Source organism: Delphinus delphis, chromosome 9, assembly GCF_949987515.2.
Source record: "Delphinus delphis chromosome 9, mDelDel1.2, whole genome shotgun sequence".
NCBI classification, from domain to species: domain Eukaryota; kingdom Metazoa; phylum Chordata; class Mammalia; order Artiodactyla; family Delphinidae; genus Delphinus; species Delphinus delphis.
The window spans coordinates 40,190,567-40,212,936 of NC_082691.1; the positions used below are offsets into that span (position 1 = coordinate 40,190,567).

The window sequence follows — 22,370 nt, forward strand, 5'->3', positions numbered from 1 at the left end:
CTCATTTGTTCATTTCTGCTAGTTCATCAGAGTGTCTTCAAGGGGGAGGGCCTTTTAATGAGACCTTATACCATTTTGCCCAATTCTAAATGATTTCCCTTGTCTTTCATTTTGAGTGTGATGAAATAATTATTTCAACATCACTTTTTTCCAGAGTCTCTTTCCGCTACCTATAGATAAGTTTGTTTCAATGAAGGAAAATAATCTGATTTTCAAAAACTTGCTGAGGAAAGACACCAATCCACTAAGTTCAGGGATGTTGAGGCAAATAATACTTCTGTCCACATATCAAGTTATTCCATTTATTGCACCTTTTCAAATTTTTCTTCTAATGCTCTCTGTACTTCTTTCTGTTTTCAAGTTGATTAAAAGCTCCATATTAGGTAAATGTGGTGAGTTACTTCCTTCACTGCATTCTACCATGTTTGCCACTTTAGTGCCATTAGATGGGAGGTACTTTGCCTTCCCAGCAGCCAGGGGTAATATGTTTGGGTAATATATATTAGCAAATATAATTTCTGCTAATATAACACTAACAACACCTATATTACACTTACTATATATGCTAGACACTCTTCAAAGATACTTATAATGTATTAGCACCTTTGACCTCACAACAACCCTTCGAATTAACAGCTAATATTAGCGCTGTGCAGCCGAGAGATAAATATATTACAAACAGACACTACGGAGAACACTTTAGGACACTCTGTGCAAGTCTTCCTTAGAAAAGAAATCTAATCAAAAAATTATTTGATTGTTTAACTTCTTGGCTCCATTAAGTTCTGATAGGCAGTTAAAAGCAACTTAATTCCTCTGCCCCACACCACTTAGCGAAGAATTATTTCAGCTCTTTGCCGTGAAGTTAATTTGGTCTGTCATTGTCTGGCATATATTTGAATTTTTTAAAGTAATCTAGAGAAAGCAATTAAAGATCACTTTCATGCTTAGAGATACCTTCCTGTTTAAGCTGTACCATCCAGTGACAAAATATTAATAAGTTAAGCGTTTATTTATAAAAGCTGATCAGTGTAAGTAGTCAGGGTTTTGAAATCATAGCAAAGCTACTATATGCTCAATAGGATTAACATGGTACCGAGTTATTTAGATATTTACCTCAACTCTCTACTTAGCTGCTGGTCACAGTTTATCATAACCAATTCAGTGCAATACTTTGTTGTGTCATATGAAATTTATCTTACTGATTTATTTCAAGTTTTTCCTCATCTCCTCTTCTCCAGATCCTTCATGAAATGATGGAAGAAATTGACTATGATCATGATGGAACAGTCTCTCTGGAGGAATGGATTCAAGGAGGCATGACAACAATTCCACTTCTTGTGCTCCTGGGCTTAGAAAATGTAAGCATTTACGGAGAGGGGGTGGCCTGGTGGTAAGTCAGTGGGGTTCTCTTTTATACATTTTGATTATAAATTCATCTGGCTATTTTCTACCATTAAGTATATAGTGAGTGCCTGCTTCTAATATGTATGTCACAGTACAAGCTGACAATAACTCCTTGTATAGTAATACTTGCCACGAATATATTAATTCTTTCTAGGTATTACCGTATTATTTAATACATAATCTCTCTCTTTTTTTCCACTATTTAAAGTGCAATCTTGTTAAAAGAAAACATTGGCCTTATTTTATCTAATGCAAGAAACATCCCAGGATTATTGCATTCTGTGCTCCCCCTCCCCATGAAGATGATCTATTTTATTAATAACCAAACCCATACTTGGGGGAGCCAATTATATATAGAGGTGGTTGAGTATATATGCGTGTGTGTGCGTGTGCATGTGTGTGTGTGTGTGTGTGTGTGTAAATGTTTTCCTTACATATCAACAGTCTGTCAAAGTTCTTCCTTCTAAGCCTGTCGAAGTTCTCTTATATCATTGCCTCCAGTGGTAATTAAAACTGGTGGTTTGGGGAATAAAGTAGATCCATATAAGGTCAGAATGTGATATGATAGTGACTTTGAGTCCAAATCTTGCTGCCCCGGCTTCGTGTGAATTTTAGTAATAGTTAATTTAAAAATCCAATGAGTCAATGCTAGATTTTTATACTTAGCTTAATAAATAAGAATTAACTATAACATGAGTATAGTAAAATTTATACTTAGATTCAAAGAGTATTACTGATGGAGAGCACCCTGACACACAGAATATTTAGAGTTTTGAGATGCAAGAATGTAATGTCCACCACTTTGCTGCTGACCTCCACATTTTTCATGCTTCCTGTTACCAGCAATAATGATTTTTCAGATTCAAGACTATACCGCAGTTACTCAAGACACCAATTTTTTTTAAAGACAGTTCTCAAGAGATCTTGCAGTCTGTGTTTGTAAAACATGTGAGAGTATATAAAAATAGGTTTGTACATATTTACATATGGGTTTGGGAATATATAAATGGGTTTCAGATGGTAGAATTTGTCTCCAGTTCACCTGGATCTTCAAATTCGTTTACATTCAGGTTAATCTTAGCCTTCATGAGGCCCATGGGATTTTAGACATGGTCAGAGGAAGGAAAAGAAAAATTACTAATAGATGATAAATAGGAAATTACCCTTAAAGTAAATAATTTATTAAAACAAAGTTAATATAGACCTTATTGTTAATAGATACATATTTCTACATTTTACAAATTAATGAAGCAATACTTCCTGTATCTGATGTTCTTATACTATACATAACCTAGTATCTTTTGTAATAACTTACTATATATCTCTGTATCATAAATATGTGTTTATTGTTTAATATACCTTCTGTCAAAAGCATATGTAAATCAGACTGTTGGGAGAAAACAGAAAGAAAACTGACTAAATGTTAACTTTGTAAGGTTTGGTGTATATTCTGTACTGAAAAATAGTTGACAAATGACTATTCAAGAAATACTATTGATAATGGTTCCCAAAGGGAATTTTATATTTGTAAAGATAAAATGTTTTTATTCTAAATATTTATGGAAATTCTTGCATGAGAGAATGAAAGAAGTAAGTAATGGAGATATAGCCATCTATATTTTTAATATCACAGAAAGATTTTGAAATAATGTTTTCTTTTGGAAAATATTACTTAGAAATTCTTTAGTTTTATTCATAAATACATATATTTGTGAAATTATGAAAATAGCATTGGTAAATATAGTCCACAAATCTATGTGGATTTAACTAAAAATATTTTAAACAAATACAATGTACCTCATCAGTTTCTAGTGTAGCAGTAACTTTATTTCAACGGAATGACAGTTCTTTGCCATTAATGTCCATCAGGTTAATGATACATAATTTACTTTATATTCATATTCTTAGATTTATATTTTATGTTTTTCGTTAAAAGATTTTTTTTTTGGAGCTAATAGGAGAAATCGATTCAGGGTTTCAAAGAAACCCAAGCTGTGTTCCAAAGTTTTGTTCCCAGTGATGGCCACTAGATGGCAGGGCTACATTATTTAACATTTGTAGATCAACTTGGATATGAGGTTGGATGGTTCCCCTGTGAAGAACAATTCTGAGAGTATTTTCTTCACTTCTTAAAAAAAGAATAAGTCAATAATGTTTTTAAAATTGGCTTTTAATAAGATGGAAAATCTATGTAATTATGATCACAAATCAGAGCATCTATTTGTTAAAAACAGCTTTTTAATTCCCAGGCATGGTAGGTGTTTTACAAACCAGTAATGACACAATGACAACTGAGTGATGAGGGCCTTTTTTAGTAATTGAGATTTATTTCCTTTTCTGTAGGCAGTAAATGTGTTTTGTTATTACCTGTAGAGAATTTGATTCATGGTGTCATTCCCTCCTACTTCGCCCCCCACTTTTGCTTATGAGATTGGAAATCTAGAAGCTTTAGGTTGAATTCAGCCATTTATTGTGAGGCCTGTCTTGTTATGTTGTCCTATATATTCTTGTCTATTGTCAATTATGAGCTCAGGGAGTAGATGCTAATTGATAGTGCATGTTAAATACCACAGTGTATTTGAAAGTGACCGTGGTGTATTAGCCCAATTACCCAGATAAGAATATTGCCCTGGGAGAGCAGTCCTCACGTGAAATGTAAGGTAGAGCAGTTGTGAGTTTATTGTAGTTCATTTTTCTCCATCAACAGAATTTTTTAAAGTACTCTATTTTACCTAATACCCATTGTGGTGCTAGGATCAGAATTGTAGTTTATCAGAACCTAATTCTTTATCAAATGCTAGGGAGTAGAAGTCATTTCCTTTCTCTTACAAGAAGTCCTTCACACTTCATGAGACCCAGTATGAAATGGTATAGTCTCTTACATCTGAAGTAAAATCGAGTGTTTGGGTGGCATATGTGATTTTGATTACAATGAAAAATTTATGCCTGAGACTTACTCATTCTTCCTTCAGCATTCATCTCAGTGAAGAATTGCTTTTTTAAAAAATCTTATTTTGAAGGAAAATGATTTTCTTTTTTAAATAACTGTATCTAGCAATAAACTCTGCTCTAGTGATTGGCAAACTTCGCCTGTAAAAGGACAGATAGTTAATAGTTTAGGCTTTGTGGGTCATAAGGTCTCTGTTGCAACTGCTAGACTCTGCCACTACAGTGCAAAAGCCACCACAGACACCACCTAAATGACAGCAGGGCTGTGTTCCAATAAAACTTTATTTACAAAATAGCTTGCTGGCCATATTTTACCCAAGGGCCATAGTTTTGCTGACCCCCAAGTTATTCTATCATTAATCTGTCATACAAACAGAATGAGTGTTAACTGTTTTAAAATTATCTTGGAAAGAGAAATCTGATTTTTTTTTTTCAATTTAGCTCAATTAGACCACCCCAGCAAGACATAAGAACTAACGAAGAGATAGTAGAGTGGCAGTGAACGTTATCAAATTGGCCTTCACCCTGGCTTGATTATTAACTAACTAGGTCACTTTTTTGCCAGTCATCTTATCTGGACATGTAAAAAGAAATTAGTCAGGAATATCACTTTCCTTTCCTGATATCCTCTCAGTTCAAACATTTGTTTTCCTCGATGAACAGGATAATTAGTAATGCTCCAGTTCCTGAAATCTGTAATCTTGGATCATTATTAGGTTTTTCAAGGAAAATTCCTGAATTCATATTATCATAAAAACAGGAATGCACATTTAAATAGGAGCCTGGCTTAAAATAAGGATACCTTCACTTCTTAGTGTTGGATTGTTGGGCCCAAATCTGGCCTGTATGATTTTTGAAAGGTTATGTATGTTGATTTCACTATATGTTCTCAGAGTCCTGGTCTTTAATCCCTATGTATAGTTTAAACTTTGCCATTGATCGAAATGTTTTAGGATACAGTTTTTTGCCTGATTCAATAAAGTAGAAGTCATTCTTTGGTTTGCTTCCTGATTTCTGATGAAATGTGTCCCTTGATGAGTATGATGGAAAGCAGAAGATGATGTATTCTTAATAGACTAAGCTATATTTGGAAAACTAATGTTTCACACTCTATTTTTTAAAATTTAATTTGATTAAGATGTTCTGCTGTTTGCACAATCTAGAAAGGAGTTATGAAGCTGGATAAATGCAACAATTCTTGAGATTCCACACTGGGTCATTCAAGGAAAATTAACCACGTGATGCTACTGACAGTTGAAATGGCATTTGAACCTTAAGACTATTAGGGTCTGAGCCTGACTTCAGAAAGTGGGATCTGGAGATGGGCAGTTGATTGCAGCTCCACTCAGAATTTCAAAGCTTCTTTCTGCATTCTCTTCCCTCAGGCTTGATATAGTTCATCTTTTTGGCTAAAAGAACAGTTTCTTTCATATCATTATAATTTTGGGGAGACCTTGAACAGAAATGTAAGGTAATTTAACGGCACTTATTATTTCTTGAGTTGGAATCCATGTGCGACCTTAGCTCTTCTATGTGTCATAAGTGAGGTCAGTTGAAACAGGGACCTGGCTAGGCAGGGGGATGGGAGCATTTTGGCTGTGACATCAGTGAAATTTCTCCTTGAGGTCCTTCGAAAAAAATGATATTATTTATAACAGCCCTAGTTCACTTGAACACTGTCTGCAATCTTTGAGGTATTTACAGAAAAAACTAATACTTTAGAAATCACTAAGATAATGAAATAGTTTTCAGTATTTTCCAGAGAGCATTCGTCCCTTCAAAGCCTCCTTTTGACTTACAAGGGATTAGAAGGCGAGGAAGACCCTGGCACTCCCTCTCTGTGTTAATTTGCCTGTGTTTCATTAAACGTTTCTCTGACACATGCACAGAACTGAACTGCTTCATTATAAAATACAGTGTTTACTAAATATCAGGAATAAATTTTCATTAAGAGTAATGTCTGGTAATGAAAAAACCAGTAGAACACAACTTTTATGAAATAAAGTATCATAAACCTACCAACATCCTTCTCACATGTTTTGGCTGAAACACTGGGATGTTACACAACTCAACCCAATGACGGTAATAATATTTGCTGTTTATATAACACCAGTCTTCTGAGGAGCTAAATTGACTTCACAGGTATTGTATAATGAAACCTCACACCATGGCCTGGGTGAGGAAAGTGGTTACTTTCATTTTATTAGAGAGGAAAATAAGAAAGGTGAAATGGCTTATCCACATTTTCATCAGAGGCCAGGAATCAAGCCTTCCAGATTCCCTCTTCATTGCTTTTTTATAAAAATGAATTCCTCTCTATGACAATAAATATTTATTTGCAGTGGAAGTACTAAGAGGCGTATGCTTTACTGGCTGATAGAATATAGTAAGGGACAGAGTCTCCCCCTTCCCCAGTAAGTTTACCATCTAAATAAGACAAACAAGACAAGACATGAAAATACATAGCGTTGGCGTTTAATTTGCGCTGCTTAGAAGTAGTTGGCTCCTGGTTTCAATTTCTTCTCTTGAAGTCACATACATATTTCATCCTCTGAATATTCTGGCAATGTATCCGGCTAAGAGCTATAAAGTGATTTAATTTGTTTTTTGGTAGAGCATTTTATGTCGGGGTAATGGATTTGTGCATCAGTGGCAGCCTGTAACATGGCTAAGTGTTCTGATTGACAGAACACCCACGTTCAGACTTGTTTATTTTTTGATAAGGAAAATGCCAGCTAACTTAGTCCATATGTGCTCTTCAACAAGAGAAGGCTTATTCACATGTAATGGACACTCATTTAAAAATAAAATGACAAGGCTTATGAGAACAGTAATACATATGAAAATTAAATTTTCTTTTCTCCTTTTCACTTAAAAATGTCTTTTTAAGCATTAATCTAATTATTTAAACTAATACTTAATGCTAACTTTATCAATATGTTAAAAAAAAATTAACCTCTTTAACTTTTAACATCAGGGTATCTTACTCTTATTTGAAGGAATAGAAATTTTAAAACATAGTAGTTTGGAAGCTATAGCAAAATTAAACAAATATATAAAGCATTCCATTCACATAATAAAGATACTAGAAATCATATGACTTGAGCAGACCAGAACTGGATTCAGAAATTACTATAAAATCTATTTCTTAAGCTTTGGGAAAAAAAACCTGAAACACCATTGTCTTCTGATGTCCCCTCCATGGCACCTTCTGCAGAAGTGCTTTTGCTGAGAACTTGTTAGTTCTTTGTCAGGAAAATGAAGCTGAGCATTGTCAAGAACCATGAAGGGTCTGAGAGTTACCCTACCTGCAAGTGAACAAGTGAGCTTGCCACAGTTCCATGGGTGCTGGCAGAGGACATGAGTGCCTGGGTCAGAAACAAAAACTTGTTTACTCACAGCAAAGAAGCAATAGGAGCTTCACATCTGAGCTAGTTCTCCTGGCCCATGAAGTCTCTTAGGGGTGATGGAGAGAGGTCCAAGTAATTGCCTTGCACAGCATCAGAGCTCAGAACCCCTGGCTTGGGGAAACTAACTCTTTTATAATACGCAGTAAACAAACTTGCTAAACCTTTGCTTAGAAGGGAGAAATTATCTTTATTACACCAGACAGTAAGGAAGCCTGCCCTCTGCACATCTCTGTTGTGCAAGGCTGTATGTTATTCAAACACCTTTGAAAAGATAACTTGGAGAAAAGGACAGTTCTTCTGCTTACAAAATGTGCGGAAATTCAAGAGACCCATGGAGAATTATCTCCCAGAAAGCATTTTCATTAATGTTTCATATTATGATGCAAATTTGACATTTCTGGTTCTAATGTAGGAATTAGTTACTGTGGATTCAATTGGGTACTTCAAATCTGGTGGTTTATCTCTTGATAGGGAATAGGAAAAAGTAGTTAGGAAGCATTATTATTAATATTTTATTATCCAGAGAAACAAAATGATCTGGACATGTTTATACTGTCTCACTACCACAGAATTTGTATTAGTGCCCCAGCACATAATAGGTGCTCAAAAAAGTATTAGCTCAACGTGTTCTAAGAAGTATGGCAACTTGACTAACCTAAAAAACCATGACCTGCAGTGGTTTCTATAGAATACCAATAAATGATGTCTAAAATTAATCTGAGTTTGATATAGTTTGGTACATGATGTACAAGGACGACATGTTAATACAGAAAATGATGGTAATAAAAGTAATGATGTATAATAACTTCATTTAATATCTTCACCTCCTTGTAAGGAATCTTAAGCATCATATTATTTCATTTTACTTCAATGTATCTAATAGAGAATAGCTATTATAATATTATATAGAGTTTTACTTAGAAGAATAAATAATAATTACAGTCGTTTTGCTAAAATGTGAATTAATTGAACTCAAGGTTTTATTGTGGCAAATAATGGTAGAGACTTATAAATAAATACAGTAATATAGTTTTAATGTTTTTGCCATCTTTCCATGAGATTAAAATCATTCATATTTTGTAAAAGAGAAGCAAAATAATAATTTAATTAGAGCCTTATAAAAGTTTGTTTTTAAATTTTGTATTTGAGACATACAAAAATATATTAGCGTCAATTATAACATATAAGCAATCCCCCAACTGAAGCCTTAGAATATCATGAATAACTTACTTTTAAGTGTCATTCTTTCCCATCCCATCCCACCCTTCTACCTCCTTATAAGAGCTAACCACCATCATGAAATTTGCATATTCCTACCATTAAGCAAGGGTTAACATATTCTGTCAAGGTTTTAATCTCTCAGAATCTTCCCCTCAAGAGTATTTTCTCTTCCTTTATTCACTGATTTGTTTATGGAATTGTGCTAGGAGTAAAGTATACAGAGGTGAGGCAAACACGCCTCTGTTCTGAGGAGTTCTCAGTTTGGCGGACGGTTATGATGGTTGGGACCTGCTGTTGAACTGTTGATATTAGGCAAGAATTTGTGGGTTGCTATAGCATCCGATATTTGTTAGCAGGATCTCATTCCACTAGAGCACATGTGGTTTTCTAGACTCTGTGGCAATCTTGGAGAAAGTCAGAGATGAAATAACAGATTGTCTTCAAATGCTTCAGTCCAGCTCTGAATTTTATTGGCACTTACATATTCCACTGTTTACTTCATTAAGTGAAATCTTTTTCTCTTGCGTCCCATGCAGAATGTGAAGGATGACGGACAGCATGTGTGGCGACTCAAGCACTTTAACAAACCTGCCTACTGCAATCTTTGCTTGAACATGCTGATCGGCGTGGGGAAGCAGGGCCTCTGCTGCTCCTGTGAGTATGTTTGCTTTGCCCGGATGTCATCACCTCTGGTGAGAAGCGATTGAGTTCGTGAAATAGTCCTATTTGTAGACGGAGTTAAGAAAATCACCTGACCCTTCCGTACCTATGATTTATCTTTCCCTGAAGTATGTTTCTGAAGGTTTAGATCACTCTAGTTTTAACTTTCTTCAATTTTGGAAAACCTTCTTCTTGGAAAAGAAATAAGGACATTTCCCCATTCACTAGCCATTTTCTTTCCACTGTAGTTTAATTTATTCATGGTTCCCATTTCTTCTGGGAGTATTATGAAAATATCCATTGGTCTCTCATATTTATATCTTATGCATATTTGTCTTTTTTCCCTCCCTAAGTTATTGCTTTATTCACATTGTCTTCCTATTATGAGCTAATTCCTTTCAGTCTTTTAAAGATAATTGATTGATTATCAGTTTCCATTCAAACTAAGAAATCACAAGGAATACACACTAATCTTATACCTCAGGCACATGATTCTTAATTCTATAATGAAGAAAATCTAATATATGGTTAATGGATATTAGAACCCAAAGCGTTGCCAGTTCATGAATTGTGGCCATTATTTTTATTTTGGTACACTTATCTTTACAATATTATTTTATTCTATGGCGTACTTTCTGGTAGTATATGTAACAATTCATAAAAGGCACTTAAGAAGTTTTAAATAAACAACATGTATACCTGAGGAACTTTTGCATTCCCTGATGCCTCTGCTAAAACAGAGGGAGGGCTTCCCTGGTGGCGCAGTGGTTGAGAGTCCGCCTGCCGATGCAGGGGACACGGGTTCATGCCCCGGTCCGGGAAGATCCCACATGCCACGGAGCAGCTGGGCCCGTGAGCCATGGCCGCTGAGCCTGTGCGTCCGGAGCCTGTGCTCCGCAACGGGAGAGGCCACAACAGTGCTCTCACTGTTGAGAGAGAGTCTCCCGTGTACCGCCAAAAAAAAAAAACAGAGGGAATATTGAGTCCTCCTCACTAAAGTGTGACTTTGTCTTGGTCCAGCACGTTGTCCATCCACGCCCTTTTCTGCAGTGTATGGAGTTACTGAAATTGTCAAGTTCATTAGACATATCCCATTTTCGTGCATTTATATTAAATCTAATTTTTTACCTGGCTTCCATATAATACATAATTTTCAGATATTATTTTTAGCTAAGAGCTTCTTTGGTAGCATATTTGGGAGTTGACTTTCTCTCAGATGTTTTATTTTACATTAAAAACCATATAGTAGGTACACTTTTAAGTGATTTCTTACGTGTTTAAGGATTTCAATAGAGTTACATAAAATTACCTCGTGCCGCTTTAGAGGGTAGTTTCTAGTGGCCACATTTAAAAGGCTGTTTATACCAGAACATTCTCCATGTACAAAGGAAGCAATTTGTTTTCAAAGTTTTATTATTTTTAAGGAAAATAATTTTTCATGGTACTGTCTATTGATGGGAGCTTATGAAACAAAATGGTAATTCTCAAATAACATGGGCAATATCATATAAGAGTGAGAACCTTGCTCACAAATTTTAACTGATTAGTGTGCAAATGTAATACTCAACATTATTGCCAATGTGGAAGAGAAGAGAAACTGCATTTTCTTCCTCAGTGTTGCCAAAGGAAATCACAGAAGTGGATGTTTGGGAATAGTTTTACTATATAAATATTATATTTTCATTCTAACTTCATGCAGTGGTCAATTTTTGTTTGTTATGTTGAGAGAGCTGCTTGGTTGCTTTTTACTTAATTTTTATTCTATGTATTTATGCATTTAGAATTCTTAATTTGAAACCAGTGTTTTATTAAAGAGTATCTGTATATGCCCCTGAGTTATATTGAGAATCAAGCCATGAAGTAATTTAAAGATGCCAATAAAGTGTACGTGTTGGTTTTTTATATACATTATACGTTTTATATACACACACACATATATATGTTTGTACATGTGTTTCTATACATATTTGCAGATACATATAAAATTTTGCATATATATATACAATACGCTGCCCAGCAAAGGTTGTTCCTTTTGGACAAACAGTGCCACGATGGCAATGAGGGATGAAGTTTAACTGAAGGCCTGGCATATGATGAAATCTATTCTCTGGAAATAGACTAATCAGCCATTTAAGGTTTAGATAAATCAATAGACAAAATAGCATAAACTCATGGGCTTTTATTCCCATGCCTGCCAGCTGCTCTCATGCCTATACTTTGTAAAATATAGATCTCTTCCTTCTAGCAAATGACACCAAGCCATTTGGCAGTCATCAATTTGTCTTTAGTATGTTTGTCATCTGGGAATTATTGTGAAAAATTTGAGTGAGGCCTGATTTAATTAAGCATTTCCTGCTATTGCCATGATAGAGGAGTCTTGGTTCTTCACATGCATAATATTTCCTGTACTAATTGGCCTTTTGTATTCCATGGTAAAAACAGTCGAGTTGGACTTTTCCTTGATGTGGCTGATTGGATTGATTAGGGAGCAGTGGCTATGAAACGAGCTTCTGTTAATGTCATTCTTTATGTATAAAATTGCAATCAGGACCAGGATTAGCTCTGAATTTGCGTACATGTTTCCTTTCAGTTTGCAAGTACACAGTCCATGAGCGCTGCGTGGCTAGAGCACCTCCTTCTTGCATCAAGACTTACGTAAAGTCCAAGAAGAACACTGATGTAAGTGTGTGGCCACGCTTGCTTTTTGAGGGTGGTGTTTATGGATGCCTCCTCTTACCACAGTGCTTCTGTTGTGTTCTAGGTGATGCATCATTACTGGGTTGAAGGCAACTGCCCAACCAAGTGTGATAAGTGCCACAAAACGGTTAAATGTTACCAGGGCTTGACAGGACTGCATTGTGTTTGGTGTCAGATCACAGTGAGTAACATCGAAGGATAAATCTCTAGCATTCACTCACGATGAAGATGGTATATCCCATGTTCTCTGATGAGTCCTATCCTGGAAGGCCATTCTGAATTTTAGACTAAGTCCAAGTTAGCATAAATTCGTGGGGGCCTCTTATAGCATGTGTGGCTCCCAAAGGGATAAATGTCAAGGTCAGATTTGTCCTCATAGAATCGAGAATTTTAGAGCTAGTGACAACCTTAGAGATAATACTGTCATAAGGTGTTCAATCTGTACTCCATGGAGTTCTAGGAGCTGCCAGAAAGGTAACCAGACACCATGGCTGTGGGTGGGCAGTGAGCCTGGGATACTGACTGGGTAGAGCTCAGCTATCCCTCTGCCCGAAAACACTTTTCTGGTAAAATTTTCTATTCTACGTGTTCTAAATTTATTCCAATCATAGAATCTATGGGCTTAAAAAGGGTAGCACAATGAATAATGTGGTACAAAGACTTAATTTTATAGTGAGGACACTAAGACCAAGAAAAATCTATGCAAATCATCAATGACCACATGACTAGGTAGAGATGCAGGTGGTCCATATTTTAGTTCTTGATGCTTCTAAGAACTCACTTACCCCTTCTTTACAACATGGTGTTGCCTTGCTCCTTTAGTTAAATCATAAATTGAGGGATAACAAATATGGATGTAAACGCTAGTCATTAATGGTATTGACAGTCGAGAAAGAAGAGATCACTTGGTCTTTCCCAGGAAATCTTAGCACTCTACCTAGTTTGCTTAATTGTCAAAGCTGCTTCAAGTAACTTCTGGAATAAATGCAGTTGTTAGATGGTACCTCTAGTGTTTCATGTTGTACTTCTGGAAATTAATTAGAACGCACATTTTTAAGAATAGCCATTTTTTACAATTTGGTCCAAAAACGTTTATGGGGCTGGGTTTTTTCCCCCATCGGATGTGTTTTCTTTTTACAGCTAGTGTATGAGTCATCTTGTTATAGGACAAATTATTGCTTTTGTGGAAATAAACTGGTAGGGAGCGTTGTTTCAGTTAAGCAGATACGTTTCTCTGTAGTGCCCCTCAACACCCCTCCCCAACACACACGCTATTTAAAATTTTTTCTTAAACACACACACACACATACACACAGGATAATGAGAAAAACAAACTGTGACTTGCATTTCAAAAGTACAATTAAGTACTTTTTAAAAATGAACACATTTTCTTCAATCATTTTCAGCTATTACTCGGTTAAATTATATTTACATTTGAAATTTCCTCAATTATAAAAGACAGTTTTATTTTTTTGAAGTGTTTGGTTATTGTAATAAAGCATCTAACAATGTTTTAAATTACACATAGAAATTACTTAAACATGTTGAGTTCTCAGTTTTAAGAAGACCAAAACTATTTCATTTTTTAAAAAATTTGGGCCATTAAAAAATATTAGTTTTCTTTTTTTTTGTTGCTAAGCATCTATAAAAATATTTCGGTTTTATTTCTGATCTTATAGGAGCCCGTTCCTCTTACTTTCCCCATAAAGTGCATCTTTCATTAATTATATCTTTACTATAAGCTGAAGTTAGAGAATATCAGAGTTTATTTCTTCGTTGTATTTCAAGTTATTTTGCCATCCTTCATACATTTTTTTTTTTTTTTTTTTTTTTTTTTTGCTGTACGCGGGCCTCTCACCATTGTGGCCTCTCCCGTTGCGGAGCACAGGCTCCGGACGCGCAGGCTCAGCGGCCATGGCTCACGGGCCCAGCCGATCCGCGGCACGTGGGATCTTCCCGGACCGGGGCATGAACCCGTGTCCCCTGCATCGGCAGGCAGACTCTCAACCACTGCCAGGGAAGCCCTCCTTCATACATTTCAAGTGTAATGTTTTAGATCTGTTATTTTCTTTCCTGTTTTTTTTGTGTGTGTGTGGTACGCGGGCCCCTCAATGTTGTGGCCTCTCCCGTTGCGGAGCACGGGCTCTGGACGCGCAGGCTCAGCGGCCATGGCTTACGGGCCCAGCCACTCCGCGGCATGTGGGATCTTTCCGGACCGGGGCACGAACCCGTGCCTCCTGCATCGGCAGGCGGACTCTCAACCACTGTGCCACCGGGGAAGATCCTCCTATTTTTATTTCTTGAAAAAAAACCAATGTGTTTAAAGTTAGAACACTCTAAAAATATGCATTGCTGGGCTTCCCCGGTGGCGCAGTGGTTAAGAATCTGCCTGCCAATGCAGAGGACATGGGTTTGATCCCTGGCCCGGGAAGATCCCACATGCCACGGAGCAACAAAGCCTGTGTGCTACAACTACTGAGCCTGTGCTCTAGAGCCCACGAGCAACAACTACTGAAACCGGCACACCACAACTACTGAAGCCCATGCACCTAGAGCCCGTGCTCCACCACAAGAGTAGCCATGACAATGAGAGGCCCACACACCGCAACGAAGAGTAGCCCCTTCTCGCCACAACTAGAGAAAGCCCACGCGCAGCAACAGAGACCCAGCACAGCCAAAAATAAAAATAAATAAATTTAAAGAAAATTAAATAAAACTATGCATTGCTACCTTTCCTAATAGAAAAGCTGTTGGAGATTTTAACTTTCTTTACTTGACTCCTCTTCTCCTTCCCCCATTTAATCTCTATGAGGTATATCTTCTGCCCTTTTCATTCTATGGGAATCATTCTCCTCAGAGTTGCCATTGCTAACGGTCTTATTGATAATCAGGGCATCTTGAGATTTTTTTCTTGTTTTATATTCCATTTTGTTTTTCTTGTTTTCTTTCTTTCGTTTTAGTGGTTCCTCTCATCTGTGACTCCAAAATCTGTATTTCTAGCCCAGGCACTCTCCAGTTACATATTTATATTTGGTCTTGATCCTGTTCCTAGTGTTGTAAGAAATTAGGCCTTTCCTTTTATAGGAAAGAAGGTGCTACCTGTGGATAAACTCTGCTTTTTAAAATCTAAGGATTTCATATCTAATTCAGTTCAGACAGCATGTCCCTAACATCTTATTCTTAACAAAAGATCAGAGTGTACATGAAGATGACTCTTTGGTCACTACAGCAGAGCACAATATCAGCTGTAAATGTATTTAAATCCCGAGTTCTACTCAGGACACAGGCTAACCAGGGACCACTGAAGGGTGTAAGGCAGAGTCAGGGAAAAGTGGCTGCCCTCTTAGTAAGCTCTCCCAAGACCCGAGGCTTCTGGCTAACTCTAGCCTGATTTGCTGTAAACCATGATCTCCGGGGTTCCTGTGGGTGTTTGGTTCATGAAACAAGACTTGATATTTTTATGTAAGTCCTCATGTATCCAGAAGAATATATATAGCCTTCTTAAAAATAACTTCAGCCTCTGTGCTGTTTTGGTTTTTAATGTTAAGCAATTATAAGACTATATCTATTAATTTATAGATTTTTTTTGCCTAGGTTAAACAGAGGATATTTACCTCTAAACATTTATATATTTAGTATAATTATACTTTCTTCCTGAACTATTGTATGAAAATTTTAGTATAAAGTTGATCTGCTTTTGACTGACACTTACACTACTGGTTGCCTTTAAACAAACTGAATCTACTTTCTTATGTCTTAATGCTTCCCAGAAGGTGCTATTAATATAGCAAAGAACTAGCAGAAGTTGCGATGGGATATGGCACCGTCAAAGCTGAGCTTTAGTAAGACCTATCTGAACGGAGTCCGTGAGGAATAGACCGCAGAGAGAAACAAAGATAACGAAACCTGGCTTCATTTCAGTGGTTTTCCAAATGCCATCACTTCCTTTGTACATATGACTTTTGGAAATGGCTTGAGTTTTAACTTAGTCATAAGTTAGACTGACCAGATTCTTAAGAATGTCTCTGTCCAACCAGTAAGATAGTAGCTGTACAATCTTGGGCCAAGTATGTAAAAAGCTTTGGCCAGCTTCCTAATTTGTAAAATGGATTTAATGATACCCATTTTGTAAGATTTTTGTAAGAATTAAATGGATTTTTTAAAAAAATGTATGTCATTGTGTTCAGGGAAGGCCCTATACCTACTAGTGCTTATGGAAGGACAATTATTATCATAGTGAAAACTAGCTAAAATGTCATGTGAGGGCACAAAACCCATCCCGTGGCTCACAGAGGGCACTCCATGAATGTTACTCATGCCACCTCTTACTCACTTCTGGAAGGGTCTGTAGTCGCCCAGTCTAAGAATAGCACCTGCATATTCTAAAAGCACCCAGAACCATGTGGTCCCGAATATCACTAAATCCTAGACTAAGCTGATTTATTTATATTCACTAAGAACAGCTATTCCAACTGTATTCTATGAGACATGGTAACATCAGGCTTGCAATCATTGGAAACAGAAGTCAATCTCTTTTATCCTTGTCTTTCACCTCTATTTCATATATCCAATCTATCTCTGAGACTTTAAGTTTTCCCCTTAAAATATCTCTCTCAGATTTGAGTTTTTTGTCTTCACCATTCACAGCCCACGTGCAGGCTCTTAGCACCTCTTAACTAGATTAGAGTCAGAAATCTTGGCTTATCTCCCTAACAGAAGGTACTTTTCCTATATCACAGGCTGCAAACCACCTCCAGAGTCATCTTCTGAAAATACTAGTTTGTTATCATATGCCACCTTCAGCAACCTATAATAGTCCTGTGATAATAAATGCAGCTCTCACCTCTTCCTACCTCAACCTGGTTTTTACTTCTCCAAATATCCGACCCAAACCTAAGCACGTGACGTATATAGTAGTCCCCTGTATGCCCAGTCCCTGCTGTAGCCGAGCATGTCTGTTGACAGGCCTCTGGGAAAGCCATGCTTCCCCCCTATTTTGCTTACTCTAGTATTGCCCTGAAGGCACCCACCTCAAATTTTGACTATACCTCAGGAATCAAATTAAGTTCCACAGTTTCCTTGAAATTTTCCTTGATAATAATGTTTGCCATTTTCTAAACACTTTCTAGGCTTTTATTCCACACCAAAGGAAAGACTGAACTGCTGTCCAGCAGTGTCACGTCTGCATGCTAGCGTCATCTACACTGTTAGACTACAATCTCATCCAGCTCCGGGTCCAGTATACACATTTTTCTTCTAATAACCCCAAATCTTGATGGAGTGCTGACTTTCGAGGAGGTCCTCGATAATTCACTTTCATGACTGATAACACTGTTCTTCTTACTGCTAAATAATGAATTTTAAATGCATGATTTAAAATTTTTTTTAAATCATCTTGTAATACTCAAATCTGCATCAAATATACAAGTATGTATAAACAAATGCTTAAAGATAAAAAAACCATTTTAGCACCTTTTTTATTCAGAACCTGTGGCTTCTTGATGTAATACTATTTGCCATTATGTAGATAGAATGTTAGGCTCTTAGAACTGGGTTTTATCTCCTTCTGTAAATCTAACCACTTAAAAAATAAAAACAGAAAAATCCTAAGTGAGAGCAGCATAAACTACCTTCTACCATTAGGCAACCATTTCCCCTGGGCTTTATAATTCAATCAGCCGGGCTGAATGTCATCATTGCTTCTCTCCTCCTCCCCTTGCTTACGTTCTCTGATTCTTAAGATCACACTGTTTATACCTGTTCATTTCTGCCATGAACATATTTTCTTGACATGTAAAACCTCTATTTAAAACATGTTATCGTTTGCTCCGGTTGTGGTAACATACCCGCGGTCAGGCAGGACTCGCAGGATGGGAGGATGATACATGTCATTTGAGCTTCGCAAACGAAAGCTTATACAATGACTGTGGATTATTGACTTTTGGTATCATGTAGGGCTGCTACTTCTTTTAAAATAGTAACTCCTTATTTCTGTTCCTGCCTTGCCCCTAGGTTCTTCATGACCATTTTTTGTTTTTTTAGATTCCATATATATGTGTTAGCATACGGTATTTGTTTTTCTCTTTCTGACTTCATTCTGTATGACAGAATAAAGACGCAGACCTACTAGAGAATGGACTTGAGGACATGGGGAGGGGAAAGGGTAAGCTGGGACAAAGTGAGAGAGTGGCATGGACATATATACACTACCAAATGTAAAATACATAGCTAGTGGGAAGCAGCCGCATAGCACAGGGAGATCAGCTCGGTGCTTTGTGACCAGCTGGGGGGGTGGGATAGGGAGGGAGACACAAGAGACAGTAGATATGGGGATATATGTGTACATATAGCTGATTCACTTTGTTATACAGCATAAACTAACCATTGTAAAGCAATTATACTCTAATAAAGATGTTAAAAAATAAAAAAGTGAGGCAAATACCCCCCCCAAAAAAATAAAAAAATAATAACTCCTAACAATAATGTTTAAAGGTTTCCGATGCCTTTAAAATAGAAAGGTTCATGCTTTAGCCAATGCCAGCATTAAGGCAGCACCCTGAAATGGCAAAATGTTAGAAAAAATGTATATAAACCAGCAAATGTACCTCTAAATCTGGTCACTTCATTTTTCTGTAGGAAAATGATTTATTTCTTTTTTGACTCCAAATTCTTATGGAAATTTTTTTTTCTATTTTTCTCCCTTTTGACTTCTTAGATTACATTGCTTTCTTCTCAATACAATGCCTTCACTCTTTTCTCAACTCCATCCAGTAAACACACACACACACACATCATTCACACATTTTCTTTTTCTTCCTAAATTGAGACAGCTGTTTTCAATAAACATAGACCTGGCTCTAAATTAGGTGCTATTGGAAATTGTCATAAACTCTGAAATTATTTCCAAGTATTTAATTCACTTCCAGGAATAGCTGGTTTATATTTTATGAATTTCCTAGGTAAGGGACCAATTCCCTTAACATGAATGGACGTTTCTGTACATATAATAAAATAACGACCTGAGATTTTTATGCCTTACTCTTTAAAAATGCAGAGGTAAATGTGAACAAAAATAAAAACACTTTTAAAAAGGTAACGATTTCCTTTCTCTGGGGCTTCACTGGCCGTTTCATTTAAGAGGCAGGATTCATCAGTGTTCTAGTTTATTTCTCTTTTTGACGAGGCTTTTTCTGTTTTGCTGATTTGGGATCTGGGTTATCTTTAAGACAATTGTCAGACTTCAGTATCTTATTGACACTGAGAAGGACTCAGCTGTGCTGTGACTTTTTCTGTAAAATGTCGTGGTGACCAGTGTTAGCAACTTGTTTTTATTGCTGGTTATATTCACTTTTTTTTTTCCTTTTTACAGTTTTACTGAAAAATAACATACATGCAGAAAAGCATAACTATCTTAAGGGTAGAGCTCAATGAGTTTTCCACAAATGAGCACCCTGTGTAGCCACCACCTAATCAAGAAACAGAACATAACCCATTTTGGGGTAGTTTTGGAGGAAAGTACCTTTTAAATTCTATTATATGGTTTCTATTTTGTTGATATTTGCTCTTTTTTAAAAAAGAGACTTTATGCAGAAGTTTTAGTTTCACAGCAAAAATGAGGTTCACTTTTAATCTTGATAAATAGTCCTGGGAACTATAAGCATTTTCTCATTGGCTTTCACGTTTTATATTTTGTCCTCAAGTATGTCTCTGAGCAGTATGATAAATGCACTAGACCTGCTATACACCTTGTGGAATGATCAGTATTTTCCAACATGGTGTCCTCTGGTTTGACACTCCTGGTTGTAAATAATCTCATGATGTTGATGGACATCCAACTATAACAGCTGCCAGACTCCAGTGTTCATAAAAGTATAAGGCACCTTGCACATTATTAGTTAATACAGACTTCTTGGGGAGGAGAATTTTCTTGCACTGCGTCTCCCTGTTTCACTGATGATGATATGGTTACTGACCTCCTTGTAGACCCTGCTATATGCCTAGGTTCTTGCAAGACTCTGCCTTGCAGCTGCCTAGACAAAACTTGGGAATATGGACCACGTGACAATCAAAATGGACAATGCCATGCTGGTTTTATTTAGCTCTGCAGACAGCAGTATTTCATAGGACCATTTGCTGGTACCTATGCTCTGAAACCCTCCAACCTCAATACGAAGAGTTACCCTTTACACACACATTCTGTTTGGCTTATCAACTGTGTGATTCTACCTGAGTCCTCAGTTCCTTTTTTTCCCCCCTGCTGGGAAACTAGCCTAAATGCCAAAAAGCTGTCATTAAATTCATGTTATCTTTGTTATCTTTCCTTACATCTGGTAACCCTCAAATAACTGTATAGAGAGGTTAGTCATCCCTTATCATATCAGTTGTAGATTGTTAGAAACACATGGTATGGAGGCATGGAGGAGGCTGAGGCCCTCAGCTTATGTACCTGTGGTCAGTGCCCTGCATCTCTGTCCTTCAGAGTTGCATGTAAAGCTTCACTAACTGCAGTCAAGAGTGAAAATCAGTACTTTCTCAATGTGTACAGACAGAATTTTTTTCTTACATCTCTTCGTAGAGCCTTGCATCCTTGGCTGTCCTTGGTGTCCCTTGGCCTGTGGCTCCATCACCAAATCTCTGCCTCCGTTGTCACATGGCTTTCTTCCCTTCATATCTGTCTCCTTATGTCCAGATTTCTCTCTTCTTATAAGGACACCAGTCATTGGATTAGGACCCAGCCTAATTCAGTATAACTTCAACTGAACTTGAATACATCTACAAAGATATTTCCAAATGAGTTCATATTCACAAGTACTAGGATTTAGGAAATCACTTGGGGAAAGACCAATTTAACCTGTAACACTTGGTAATCTATTGGTTTAAATCCAAAATTTCAGGGCCATGATTTATTCTAAGAAAATTAAGTCCAATAAATTAATATATTTAAACCAGTCACTGATTTTGTTTGGAGGAAACTTTGCATTTGCCAAGTGAGTGTCTGTTAATTTATTCCTATTTTGCATGTGACTTCAACAGCTTCTTTATCTTCAATACCTCCTGCCTCTTGACAAAGATCAGCAATGCCTGATAAGATTAAACCACTTTTTCAAAAGGAGTTTACATCCACGGAGAAGCAGAACTGCTAATTATTGATGAATGTGTAAAGATACTTTTATTTCATGTAATGTGGCCTAGTGTGAGTTTATTACTGTGAAGGTAGCCTTAACTCCAAGGCAGGACGTGACAGATGTTTTAGATTCAAGGATGACAGAAATACCCCTTCAATAGTGGTGAGGTATACTATCGCTAAAAGTAGATCAACCCCATTAGACTCCTATGGTTGGTTGTTAATTAACTGTTACAAAGGTAGGTTTGTTGCGGAAATTAATTAATGTAATCATGACGTAAACGGGGTGGTTTGGATTCAAAACTGAAAAATGAAGCAGCTCCTTTTTGGTTTTGAACAAGACGTTATTTTATTAATATGTATCATTTTTCTAAAGTATGGATATTTATATTAAACTGATAGGGAGTGGAGGGCAGATATACCCCTAGATGCCTTTAAACAACTACTACTTTAGCAATTCTGTATGGTTCCAATAAGAATTATCATCTCAATTTTTTAAAAAATCACTATTTAATATACTATGTTATAACACCTTAATTTAAACTTGTGACAAGGTTGATAAAAATATCAGCTTAGATTTTTACATGTAGAAAAGGAAATAACATGTTACATGATTATATACATACTTAATGTAGAGCTGATAAATATAAATTTTTATAATCATAATCGTCTTCTTATATTTATATCCTGCTCCTACTGAGATGAATCTCTGGTTACATTTACATATTGAATTAGAAAGTTAAAACTAATGATGGGATCAATTATGCCCCATACTGAGCTGTGCACTTTGGAATGACTTTGAGAAAACAGGAGGGTCAAAAAAAAAAGCATCCACAGTGCGTAGTAGTTTCAAGATTATGCTAACAGATAAGCCAAGGAAGGACTGTAATGGACAATAATGT

General features: G+C 36.6%; 1 protein-coding gene across 1 annotated transcript in view; it reads left to right on the plus strand.

The window, feature by feature from the left end:
* DGKB (diacylglycerol kinase beta) overlaps nucleotides 1-22,370 on the plus strand; it is a 704,489-nt gene that overhangs the window by 199,338 nt on the left and 482,781 nt on the right. The window contains exons 9-12 of the mRNA XM_060020431.1: nucleotides 1,242-1,361; nucleotides 9,524-9,641; nucleotides 12,238-12,326; nucleotides 12,409-12,525. Of these exons, the coding sequence (XP_059876414.1) occupies nucleotides 1,242-1,361; nucleotides 9,524-9,641; nucleotides 12,238-12,326; nucleotides 12,409-12,525 (444 nt within the window). The remainder of the gene's footprint in view (nucleotides 1-1,241; nucleotides 1,362-9,523; nucleotides 9,642-12,237; nucleotides 12,327-12,408; nucleotides 12,526-22,370) is intronic.